This window comes from Desmodus rotundus, chromosome X, assembly GCF_022682495.2.
Source record: "Desmodus rotundus isolate HL8 chromosome X, HLdesRot8A.1, whole genome shotgun sequence".
Classification (NCBI taxonomy): domain Eukaryota; kingdom Metazoa; phylum Chordata; class Mammalia; order Chiroptera; family Phyllostomidae; genus Desmodus; species Desmodus rotundus.
The window spans coordinates 61155276-61167785 of NC_071400.1; the positions used below are offsets into that span (position 1 = coordinate 61155276).

General features: G+C 43.1%; 1 protein-coding gene across 1 annotated transcript in view; it reads right to left on the reverse strand.

Annotated features, from left to right (window-relative positions):
* Positions 1-8448, reverse strand: part of MPP1 (MAGUK p55 scaffold protein 1) — a 29695-nt gene extending 21247 nt beyond the window's left edge. Inside the window, exon 1 of the mRNA XM_024564394.3 lies at positions 8194-8448. Coding sequence (XP_024420162.1) covers positions 8194-8295 — 102 coding nt within the window. The 5' untranslated portion in view covers positions 8296-8448. The remainder of the gene's footprint in view (positions 1-8193) is intronic.
* Positions 8449-12510: the final 4062 nt, after the last annotated feature.

The following is a 12510-nucleotide window of genomic DNA, read 5'->3' on the forward strand; positions in this document are numbered from 1 at the left end:
ACGCAGGATAAGCAAGAAGTGGGGCAAAGGTGTTGGGTCAGGCTGTGGCTGCCCCCTGCAGATAGGCACATATTCCCCAGGTCATTCCTTACTGCTCCCTGGTACAGAAGTCAAGTGTTGGCTGCTGATTTCTCTGCACCTGGGATATTACTTTTCTTTCTTTAAAAAAAAATGTTTAGTCTTCACACAAGGATATGTTCATTGATTTTGCAGAGAGAGGAAAAAGAGAGAGGGAGGGAGAGGCAGAGAGAGAGAGAGAGAGAGAGAGAGAGAGAGAGAGAGAGAGAGAGAGAAACATCAAATGGTTCTCTCCCATACACACCCCGACCAGGGACCAAACCCAGAATCTAGGTATGTGCCCTGACCGGGAATCAAACCCACAAACTTTTGGTGTATGAGATGATGCTCCAACCTACTGAGAAACCTGGTCAGGGCAGTGTTACTTTTCTTATATACAAGCAGCTTCACTCACCTGACCCACATAGGTTACACTAAAAGCACCTCTGAATGACTTTTAAAAATCATGTGTATGATGTAAAGGCATAAGCCCTTGAACAGCTAAAACAATTTTGAAAAGGAAGACACTAGAAGGAATCAGTGTCCACAGTTTCAATGCTTATATAGTTATAAGTAATCAGGAATGTGTGGTACAGCCCTGGCTGGTGTGGCTCACAGTGGATTGAGCACTGGCCTACCAACCAAAGGGTCACTGGTTCAATTCCTAATCAGGGCACATGCCTGGGTTGAGGCCAGGTCCCCAGCAGGGGGCGCGTGAGAGGCAATCACACATTGATGTTTCTCTCCCTCCCTTTCTCCCACCCTTCCCCTCTGTCTAAAAATAAATAAATAAAATCTTTAAAAAAATTATGTGTGGTACAAACACATAGATGAATAGAACAGAATAGAGAGCTCAGAAATAGACCCACACAGATATGCCCAGTTGATTTTGATGAAGGTGCAAACGCAATTCAGTAGAGGAAGGACAGGCTTTGTAACAAATACAAAATACAGGTATCTGAGTGCTGGAGCAATCAGATACCCGTAGGCAAAAACAAAAAAAAGGAAACACTAACCTAAACTGCACAACTTATAAAATGGATCATGGATTTGAATGTAAAGTGTACAACTATAAACTTTTTAAGAAAAAAAAACATAACAGACAATGGTCAGGATTTAGGCCTAGACAAAGAATTCTTATGCTTCGCATCAAAAGCAGGGTAGCTACTGCTACAGATCCATTTAAAGGGCACAAGATCAAATATCTCTCTAAGTAGATTCAAGAAAATCAGAGGAAAAGCAGCGTAAAGTTGGAAGGAAGAATTCCCTTTCTCAAATGAACCATCTGTATCATTTCTGTTTTTACCATGTGTGTGTATTAGAGATTGAGTCTATCAAACGAGGAATTCAAGGACCACCGATTGAATGATTGCTGCCAAAAATTATGAGCTCAAACCTCGCATTTTTAATGCAAAGCATGAAATAAGTTTAAGGACTTTCCTTGACCCTGGCTTATGAATCTCTTATCACTAGTAATTGTGGGGCTAAGAAAGCTGAAAAACCAAACTCAGAAATTAATTTTATGGGTTTATCACCAACTAACACTTGGGTTGGTGATGATAGTAGTCTAGAGGTGGCCATAAAGTTTGGGCACATGGATCACATTACTTTATCATGTGCTGTAATGTACCATCAATAAACCACTTCCAATGATTCACCTATGTTTTCAGACTTGGTGAACCCCTGCATAGTGTTCTAAGTAATGACAGATTAGAAAGTCTTAGTCCACAGAATACAATGTGACCTTTGAAAGAGGGAGAAGGCTACATGATCATGTACCTAGACAAGGCAGATAAACTTCTTACTCAGCTTTATTATAAAGACTGATTTTACCATGCCAGCCTTTAAAGTAAGGACTCAGGCAAGCTTAGCAGAGGCAAAACACATTCCAGTCAGAAAAGGTCAAGAGTTGCTATCCCAAAGATTGGTCTTTCAAATGTGCTTATCCATCTAGTTGTTCCCCTTCGTGATGACTAAGAATCATTATCATACTCACCCAGAAGTCACAAATGATGACTAAGGTAAACGGAAACCTCCAACACGGTAAGTAGAGAACCAACACGCAATAGTAAGGCTTCCAAAAGCAAAACACAATCTTCTCTAGCATGAACTTGTCCCTGAGCCACCCTGTCTTCCTAAGACACACTCTACCCAGCCTACTAACGCTTCCCCAGGGCCTGTCTGCAGTGAAACTCCTCTCAGAAAAAAAAGGGCTAGCTTCAAACTCCTTCAACTAACCCCTTGTATCTCCTCACTACAGAAAATTGTAGCAGCAAGAATATGCAGACATACACTTACACCTGATGTCTGTGTGTATGTGTACACATGCAAAGTAAAGGCGATTGATTACTTAAGTCAATCTGTTGGTCTGAGACCCCATTAAGTGCAAGAGAGCTTGACAGAGTTAAGCATGGTCTCGGACCTTTAGCAGCTCACTGTGATGAGAAGTTATCATTCATTCATTAATACACCATAAATGACAAATGGGAAAGATACCCTCCGTGGAGTTTCAGATTGTCTTAGACTATAAGCACTCAAAGGCCACAGACCAAGGTTGTCAGCTTTCTTCAAAACTTGCAAATGGAGCTTCACAGAGGCTTTCTAAATAATAAGGATGGCACCTGCAGGGGAGAGAGGGGAAGAAGGCAGGAAGTCTCGGGGATGGACAAAGGGAAGTCTGCTCTTCAATGGGAGGCGAAGACAGAAGAACTGGGATTCATACACAAGTTCTGCCTGATGAAGCTGCATCCCAGTCTGCCTGCTATACAACTGGCAGAGGCTGGGCTTAGGACAAAGGGGAAGGTATTTCCCTTGGACTCAGGATAACGAACTTGTCCAGGTTGACAACTTAAACTGCAGTCTGTCCCACCTGTTCGCCCAGTCCCAGTGACATGTACCAGGCACCTGTCCTGGCTCCTATATCTCTTTTAACCTGTACTCTTTGCACAGCTGGTAATACATTCCAATGTGCTATGTATGTTTTACTTATTTGTTTATTTTCTTTCCCCAAGCTGGAATTTAAGTCTCACACAGGCAAAGTTCTTTGTTGTCTTCACATATGGACCCAGGCACCCAGAACAGTGCCCAGCTCTAACAGGAGCTTGTTCCACATTCACTTGTGACATGAATGGCTACCAAGGCATGTATGTGCTGCTGTTTTTTCAGTTTTGCCACCGCCATCACCACCACACCACCACGTGAGTGGTAAGCGACATGAGCAATGTTGACAAACAGTTGAAGTCTAAGGTACTAGACTCCATTTTGCAGAGTCCCCTTCACAACTTCGAAACTGTCCCCCCCATCTCCAGTGGACATGGGAAGCCCCAGGGCTGTGATGGGCCTGCCCCATACCAATGATAGGCAAGAAGGGAGTGACTCTGCTTAACGATGACTGCTCACATTCAGGAGAAATTGGGGAGTAAACACAACGGCATGTTTGGCCTTTACTCTGCAGCCTCATGGCCTTTAATCTTACAAACTGCTGGAGTGGCAAGCCTGCTGCTCTGAAACTCCCTCTGGAGGAAACATCTGCAACAGGGTTCAAAGGGCAGACGTAGTTGCTCAAAGGAAGTTGGGATTAGAAAAAGAAATGAAAAACAAACTTGGGGGCTGGAGAGAGTGAATACAGCAGGGGCAATTACAGTTGGTTTTCTCATTCCAACAATCGAATTAGAAAGTGACAGTGACATAGGAAAGAATATAGCTCAGCCAACTGTTGGGCTCTTTGCCAACTCCAAGGCTCTTTGTTGGCAAAGAGACCTAGGAGAAGGCCCAGACCAAGAAGGTGAGCGATCGCCAGAGGGCAGGCCCTGGGAACTGCCCCACAACAGCAGCCAGCCTCCCACAGCCCGGGGCCCATGGGCACGCAAACACCCCACTCTTTGCCCTAGCAAGATTCCATTCCACTTTGGGGGGGGGAAAACAAGACAAACTATGAGAAAACAAAGAGTGCTCCAAAGCCTTAGAAAGAGATTAACACTGTTTAACTACAAATGACGAAAAGCTGAGGAAAAGAGTTTGGGGGAGAGGAAGATCTAAGGGCCAGAACTTTCTACAAGTACTATCTTAAAATTATACATTAACTAGGCACATTGTTTTTCAGGCAGTAAATCCTTTTGAGAACACATCCATCCATCCAAAGGGCACGTCTCTAAAGACCCTTTCCCAATGTGCTTTTTATCTACCCAGCATACTATGTACACTGGCAAAGGCTTCGCCTTCCACTGGAGGAAAACAGGAAACTCAAGAACCATAGCTCCACACAGAAAGAAACACAGGACCGCAAAGCCAGATACTGCCATTAAACCCGCGCCTGCACTGTGTGCATACACCATTCATGAAGTCCTCATCCCCATTTTGTGTGAAATGGTTTAGAAACTTGTCTGAAGTTAAAGGACTAGTAAGTTTTAAACTCTAGGACTTAAACGAGCACGGACTTCAGAGTTTGTGAGGGTTGAAGGAGAAAATGCAGGCACAGCATCTCCAGAAGTGTGAAGCATAGAGATGACCTTTATGTTAGGGGCACAAAACGGTGTTAATGGAAGTTCATTCCCTTCAGAACTGCAGGGCACCTTCGGCTCCCAAGTCATCTTGTCACTTGGAGTGCAAGTGTCAGGAAGACTTTTTCTGCATACAATTTGAGCAAGCTGAGCCCTGTGGGAGCTGCAATCCCTGTGAGAGGACTACTACTCACATAAGGAAGATATATGCAGGTGCTTGGGATTCAGCAATGAGTCAGAGACAGGCCCTGTGCTCACAAAGCGGGCATTCCAGTGGGCAGATTCACCTACTAAACACCGTACATTAGATGGAATATGCAAAGATGATGTGTGCTATGGAGGAAAATGGCAGAAATTGGGCAAGGGGGGTTGCGATTTTAAATAGGGTGTCCAGAAAAGGCCTTGCAGGAAAGGTGACTTTTGAGCAAACACATATATATCTATTTTGTTCATGTATATTTCTTTATATAAAGGAAAAAATAAAAAGTGTACACTCACAAAAGAAAATTACATGTTACGAAAGTTGTATTCTGGTTCCCTAATTCAGAGCTTTTCTTCCTGTTCCCCACCCCTGGGCCAGCTGCTTTTGGAAATTTGGTTATTCACTCTTGCCTTTCTATACCCCACATCCAGAGTCCTCCTGTTTTTAGCAATACTGAAAGTTTTGAGCAAGTCACTGCTTAGGGACAATCTCTATATCAATGAAATGTCTGAGTTATCTTCCTTGCCCCGGGGTACATTTAGCAATGTCTCAAGATCTTTTTGATTGTAACAACTGGCAGGGGGTGGGGAGTGGGCAAGTATTACTTTTCCCAACAAAGAATTACCAGACTCAAAATGTGAACAATGTTGCCTTGGCTGGTGTGGCTCAATGGGTTGAGCTCCGGTCTGCGAACCAAAGGGTCAGTGGTTGACTCCCAGTCAGGGCACATGCCTGGGTTGCAGGCCAGGTCCCCAGCAGGGGGCGTGCGATAGGCAACCACACATTGATGTTTCTCTCCTTCCCTTCCCCTCTCTCTAAAAATACATAAAATCTTTTTAAAAAATGTCAGTAATGTCAAGGTCAGAGAAACCCTGATTTAAGGGAATTGATTTTGACCTGGAATATCTAATTCAGTGTCAGAGAACAAATGAGTTAGAAAATGTTATCTTCTTTAATATAAAATATTGACTAGAATTTACATGATAAAACTTTAATGTACTTAGCCTCCAAGTGGTTAAAAAAGACACCAAATTGTCACCTGCAAGGTATACCAAATCCTTTACTTTTGAAGGCAGTCACAGGGTTCCTAGAAGGGAAGGAGTCACACAGGCTGAGACCACACCTTGTACTGACAGTGGGGAGAGAACCAAATAATTTGAAAATTACACTTCATTTTCTACTATCCTTTCTGTAAAAAGAAAACACACAGGCTCCGACAGCTTTGCAGCCCCCGGAACCTGCATGGGTGTCCTCACTGACTTCTCGGCCGCACACCAGGCTTGTACGTAGCGGGCCTGAACGAATGATGGCCAGTGTGGAGTAATGCTGCGCCTGACAGCCTAAGAATCAATACATAGGTCTTCTTAGTGGAAACTCATCTGGGCCTGACTTATTTTGTAGTTCATTTTTTGATGTTGGATAGGCCCGAGTGAATTTTCAGGGATTCTTGACCTATTTAATGCCAGGTCATGGGAAGTGTGCTGGTTCAAGTAAGACTGAAGAGAAAAGGAGTATTAGGAATTTTACAATCAATTTAGTGTGCACTAATGTATACCTCTGTAAAGAACAAGGCCAGAGAGAGCTTATAAAATTAGTTTCTCCAAAGAAATAACACTAATTAAATCTGGAAGATACGCTACAGTTCAAACCTAGTGCAAAATTATCATTTGACAATACTTTACAGTATTAAATGTGGACTACGGTTAAAAGTAAAACTTTGGGTTTTGACTCTTGAGAACTTTTACACAAAGCAATCCCCTTAAATGAAGCCTTCAACAACATAATTTTATGATTTCATTTTAAATTTCAATTAAAGCCAACAACTTCTGCACAGGTACTCCTGCTTCTTGCCAGGATAGGAAAACATGCTGACTGCTCTTGGACAGGCAGCTCTTTGAGGGATGTTGGATGTCCCAGTGCGGTTGGAAGTGCCTGACGAGTATTACCTCAGGTAAACATCACCACAATCCTCCAAGCAAGTCCGTTTAGAGAGAAGAGAATCTTAAGGCACAGAGAGCTTCAGCAGCTTGCCCAAGGCCACACAGCGAGTGAGAGGCAGAGACTAGTGTTGGCAGCAAAGACTGGTAAGATCCCAAAAGGGAAGGTGAACCTCATGAAATGAGAATCAGCAGGGTCATGGGGTCAAGCCATCAGTCGCCATGCACATATTCTCCCTCTGATGTCCACACCTTGGCAGATCTGGATACTACAATATTTCATTCAGGGATTTAATAAGTTTTCTTATTTCAGCTTCTTCAAATCCTTTTATAACAACAAAATAAATGGGCTAACCCATAAACTGTATTCAGTATTTTAGGAAAAATTCACAGCTCCACAAAAAATGCTGTTTATTCAGACAGTGCACCCACAGCATAACTCTTGTAGTGACAGGGCCTCTTTTCAAAAAGGCAGACAATTTAACTTGCCCATGAGGCTTACACAAGCTCTGGTCATGGAGTTATGGATGGCGCTCAGGTTATGCTGAGTGGAACTAGCCAGAGAGAAAAAGACTGCACACAGTTGGATTCATATTCATTCTCTCTCATTGTCATTCATTCTCATTCTCATCCTCCCTCCCTCCCTCCTTCTCTCTCTCTCTCTCTCTCTCTCTCTCTCTCTCTCAACATTCATTGGTACCTGGCCACCATGATGTGAGGAAGGCCAGGCCACAGGAAAGGGCTGCTGGCATGTCTTGTGGCTGGTGGCTCCAAATAAAAGCCAGCCTCAGCTTCCAGATGAGTGAGGGAATGAGTGAGCATTCTGGTGGCATTATCTCTGCCTGAGACACCCTGAGTGACAACCTTACCTTCCTGGGTCCAACCCACACCCAGAACTATGAGAACTAAGAAAATGACAACCTCCCCTGTGGGCATCTTTGAGGATAGATGTTAACAGGTATTTACAGGTCATCACAGGAATCCGGAAGGCAGAATTATCTCTGAAATCCTTGCATTCCTTGTCTACCCACAAATACACCGGGTTACCGCATTTGCACACTAGCACAAGGGGTTCTGCCTAAATGCAGAGGGACAGTGAGTGAGCACTTTAGAGCTGGAGTTGGTTTTTACAACCCTTTTTGCTGAGCAAACACAGGCATTTCAACACCAACGAATCAGATCTACTCTTGGATCTTCTCCTTAAAGTCTTTCTGTTACACTGACTTCCGTCCACGAAGTTTCCTTGACCTTAATAAGCACTCTGTCCAGGCCTCGGCCTTTCCTGATTCCCACCTAGAAGTGTTGCTGAGGGCAACCACCCACCGCACCCCAAACCCCGCACAAGCTGCTGGCCGCGACGGCCTTCACCCCGGGGACAGGACTCCCAAGGGCAGGCCCCTGGAGACAGGGCCCTTGACGGGGGAGGTCCCGAAGTGGGCGGCGCAGCCGAGTTCTGGCTCCGCACCCCACACCCTGGGGACCCACGGAGCCCGCTCACCTCGGGCCGGCTGCGCTTCTGCAGCAAGTGCTCCAGGTAGAGGTCGGAGAGTGCCGTACGCATGCTGCTCCCGCCTTCGCCGTTGCTTGCCTTGAGCGTCATCTTGCGGGAGCCGGACGCGGAGACCGGGAGACGCGGAGACACGGGGACGCAGAGACTAGGGGCCAGGCAGAAGCTGGTGTGTGAGGGCCCGATGCCTGCGGGGAGGAGAAGGCGGCGAAAGCGGCAGAGGCTGTGCGGGTGGCGGAGGTGGTGCAGCTGGGCCAGTCTCCACCCCACAGGCGCCCGGCCCACTGCTGCCCTCGCCCCGCCCCTGAACCGCCCACGCCGGACCCCCGCGGCGCCCGTCTCTGCTTCAGAGGGCCACAAGGAGGTACAGCTCTTGTCAAGGCCCTCGTGGCTGAATTCCTGAGGGGGCTGAGCACCAAAACTGCGCAGGGGGCCCCAGCTGCAGGCTCGTTGAGCGCATGGCCCACTGCCTGGCTGAATTCGTGGGGTGAGCAGGAAAGCATCTAGGGGCTGTGACTGCCTCCCTTTCAACTCCAGGCTCTATGCGTAAATGCATGCGGGTTCAAGTCATTGCGAAAATGTCTTTAAGGCTCCTGTGCTTGTGGCGCTCTGTCATTTACACTTTGTAAATGACAAAGTGAGCTGTTCAGTGCTCACTTTGGCAGCACAAATACATTGCTGTTCAATGATGAAAGACCTGATTGCCTCCAAAAGCAAACTGTTTTTATTTGTCTTAGGCCACACCTTCTGCAGATGCCACAGAAATGTTGAGAGATCAGTGGAAGCAAAGGGAGACAGACATTCCTTAGTAATCTCAGAGCAGGATTCCTTAGAGTCCTGATGCTTAGAGGCGTTAAAAAAAAAAAACAAAAAAACTTTTTACTGGACTTAGCAGGGCTCGGGGCTGTTCCCGATTGGTAGACACCTTTACCTGAAAAAAAACCTGGTCCCCTTTACACCAACATAGTAACCTCACAATATCTTTTTAACCCCAAAGTATATTAAGCAGTTCATTACTCTATGCAATCTTATTTGGACCTTCCAGTAACTCAACCAACAGGAGAAAATCCAAGGACAAGGATTTGAAGCCAAATGACCCACTTTTGTCTGTTAAGGGGCTGAGCTCACATGATTGATAGCTCCCTTCCCCAAGATTACCCTACAGGAACTATAGAAGGCAAGCAGAGGGAGAGGAAGAGGTCAAAATTAAGAGTGTGATATTGGTGGAGGTATAGACTGAGCAAAGGGATAGATGAGAGACCACAGAAACATATCCATGCATGTACAGAACTGTGGTATATAATAGAGGTGGCATTTTAGGTAATTAAAGAGGCATTTTTCATTAAATGAAGCTGGAAAAATGGTTATTTACACTGAAGGAGATGAAATTGTAAAGCTTCTCCATGCTGTTATACACAGACACACACATGCACACAAAATCTATTCCAGATAGATGAAGGACTTGATGCATAAACACAACTTTAAAGTTCTTGACAGAAAACATTAGCAAACAACTTTTAGACTTTGGGATAGAAGATTTATTAAACACTGCAGACAAACCATTGACAATAACAGAGAATATTGACAACTTTCACTTTGTTAACATTAAGAAATTTTACTCATTAAAAGACAAATTAAACCCTGACCATTGTGTCTCAGTGGGCTGGGCATCATCCCGCAAAGCAAAAGATCTCCTGGTTCCACTCCCAGTCAGAGCACATGCCTGGGTTGCAGGCCAGGTCCCTGGTTGGGGTATGTACGAGAGACAACTGATGGATGTTTCTCTTTCACACTGATGTTTCTCTCCCTCTCTCTCCTCTCTTCCCCTCTCTCTAATAATAAATCAATAAAATCTTTTTAAAAGGTAAAAAGCAAGTATGCATTGGGAGAAAATATTTTCAATACACACAAGTGACAAAGGATTCCTATTGTGAATATATGTGTATGAGGTGGAATATCTGTTCATATACTCATTGGTCATATGTGTGAATCAAATAGTCCAATAGAGAAATGGGTAAAAAACATTTGATAGATGGAGAAACACATATGACCAATGAGTATATGAACAGATATTCTACCTATTTAGTGATGAGGGAAATGTAAATCAAGACTGCAATAAAATACTATAGTATACCCATTCAATTATCAACAATTGAAAGGTCTAACAATATCAACTGTTGGAGAGGATGTGAATCCATATGAGTTCTTGAACATTGCTGGTGGGAATAAACATTGGTAGTTAACAGAAAAACAGTTCTCCATTATCTCTTAAAATTGAACATGCATCTTCCCTCCAAGAAATTCTTAAATATGTGCAACAGGGGACATGTATACCAAAGTTCATAAATATACTTTTGTTAATAGCAAAAACCTGTGAACAACTCAAATGCCCATCAACTTTGGTATATTAACACAATGAAATATTGAAACAAGAAGAAAACAAATCAGAGATACATAAATATATAAAATGGAGAAAAATCCTTCCTTCATTCCTTCCCACTCCCCAGAGGAAACAACCTTCCCCAGTTTGGTTGGTAACCTCTGCAGCTTTTATGCACATACAAAATTTCAGAACCAGAGTTGCCTTGTTTGTCCAGGAAGAGAACTGGTAGTACACATGGCCTGGTTCCTCCTGAGCCAAATCATTCTTCATTTCCCCTACCTCCCCATGAAACAGACCTCCTTTGAGGACTGGTTCAAGACAAGATTTTATAGCTGGAAGATTGGTTTCTGGGTTCACAGGGAAAAAAATTCTGAAGCATAATTTTCATGGAAGGGAAAAGAATCGCTCTGCCAGCAGGTTTTGACCTCATCTCTCTCACTGATCAAAGTTTACTCAAATGGATGTTAATTTCTCCAAACCCCTAAGTTGTGTTACCTTGGTCCTGGCTGTCACTAGGGACAGATCCCATATACCACAGTTCAGTGCTGAGTCCAGAAGTGGTAGGAGTCGGAGCCCCATAAGTCTGTTCAGACTGAGTTTGAGGGGTATAAATTGGGCCCAATTTTCCCATTGCTATATATTAAGTAACTATAGTGATAGACATCAATACTTAATAAATAGTTTCTGTCTTCTCTCTTTCCATAAAATCTATCCATTTAAAGCAAACAATTCAAGTGGTTTTTAGTATAATCACAGAGTTGTACAACCATCACCACTACCTAATTTCAGAACATTTTCAACACCCCCTAAAGGAAACCCCATATCCTTCATCAGTCATTCCCCAGTCCCCCTCCCCCAGCCCCTGGCAACCATTAACCTATTTTCTGCAGGACTACTAATGGAATCTACCACAAAGGGCTAAAACACCTCTCCCTTGAGATTTTGTAAGTATGGATCGGCCCTTGCACTGGTTGGTAGCCCAAAGTCACACTACTGTGGTGGCCTGGACAAACCTTAAGGGGATAATTTAACTTTAAGTGATTTCTTGACTGGCAGAGACCCAAGACACCTAACAGAAACACAAGAACTTTCTGAAGAAGGCTTCATTAACATCAAGCCTTCATTTCTACACATATTTGCCAATAAAATGTGCAGTTTACATTAAAAAGTTACTATACACAAACAAGGAAACAAGGCCCCATGGGTGAGATCCAGTAGAAAGTACAGATAACCAAATAGGACCAAAAACTTCAGATATTGGAATCTGAGATTAGCTTAACATTAGAAAATGTACTAACTCAATTTACCATGTTAACATATTAATGAGAAAAATCATATTAGTATGTAAAAAATATTCAATGTAATTTCAGTATCTATTCATGGCAGTAAAAAAATGATTTTAACAAACTGGGCATAGAAGGAAGCATCCTTAATCTGATTTTTAAAGCTACTTGTAAAAAATCTACAACAACTATCTTACTGGTAAAAGCCAAAGGCATTTCCTTTAAGATTTTGCACAAGACAAGAATGCCTCTATAACCACCTTTTTTTCACATGTATTGTAAGTTCTATCCAGCACAGTAAGGTAAAATAGAAGTATAAAGGTATAAAGATTGGGAAAGAAGAAACAAAATTGTTATTATCTGCAGATACTTATTGTCTTTGTGAATATTAAAAATCTACAGATAAATTATTAAAATTTAAGGACTATCAGTAAGGTTGTTGGCTATAGTCATTACACAGAAATCAATTGCATATCTGTACACCAACAACACACAGAAAATATAATTCTTAAAAATACCATTCATTACATCTAAAATGACCAAATACCTAGGAATAAATCTGTCTGAATAGACTGTATGAAAAGAATTATAAAATTCTATTAGAATCCATTAAAGAAAAGCTAAACAAATGGAAAGATAAGT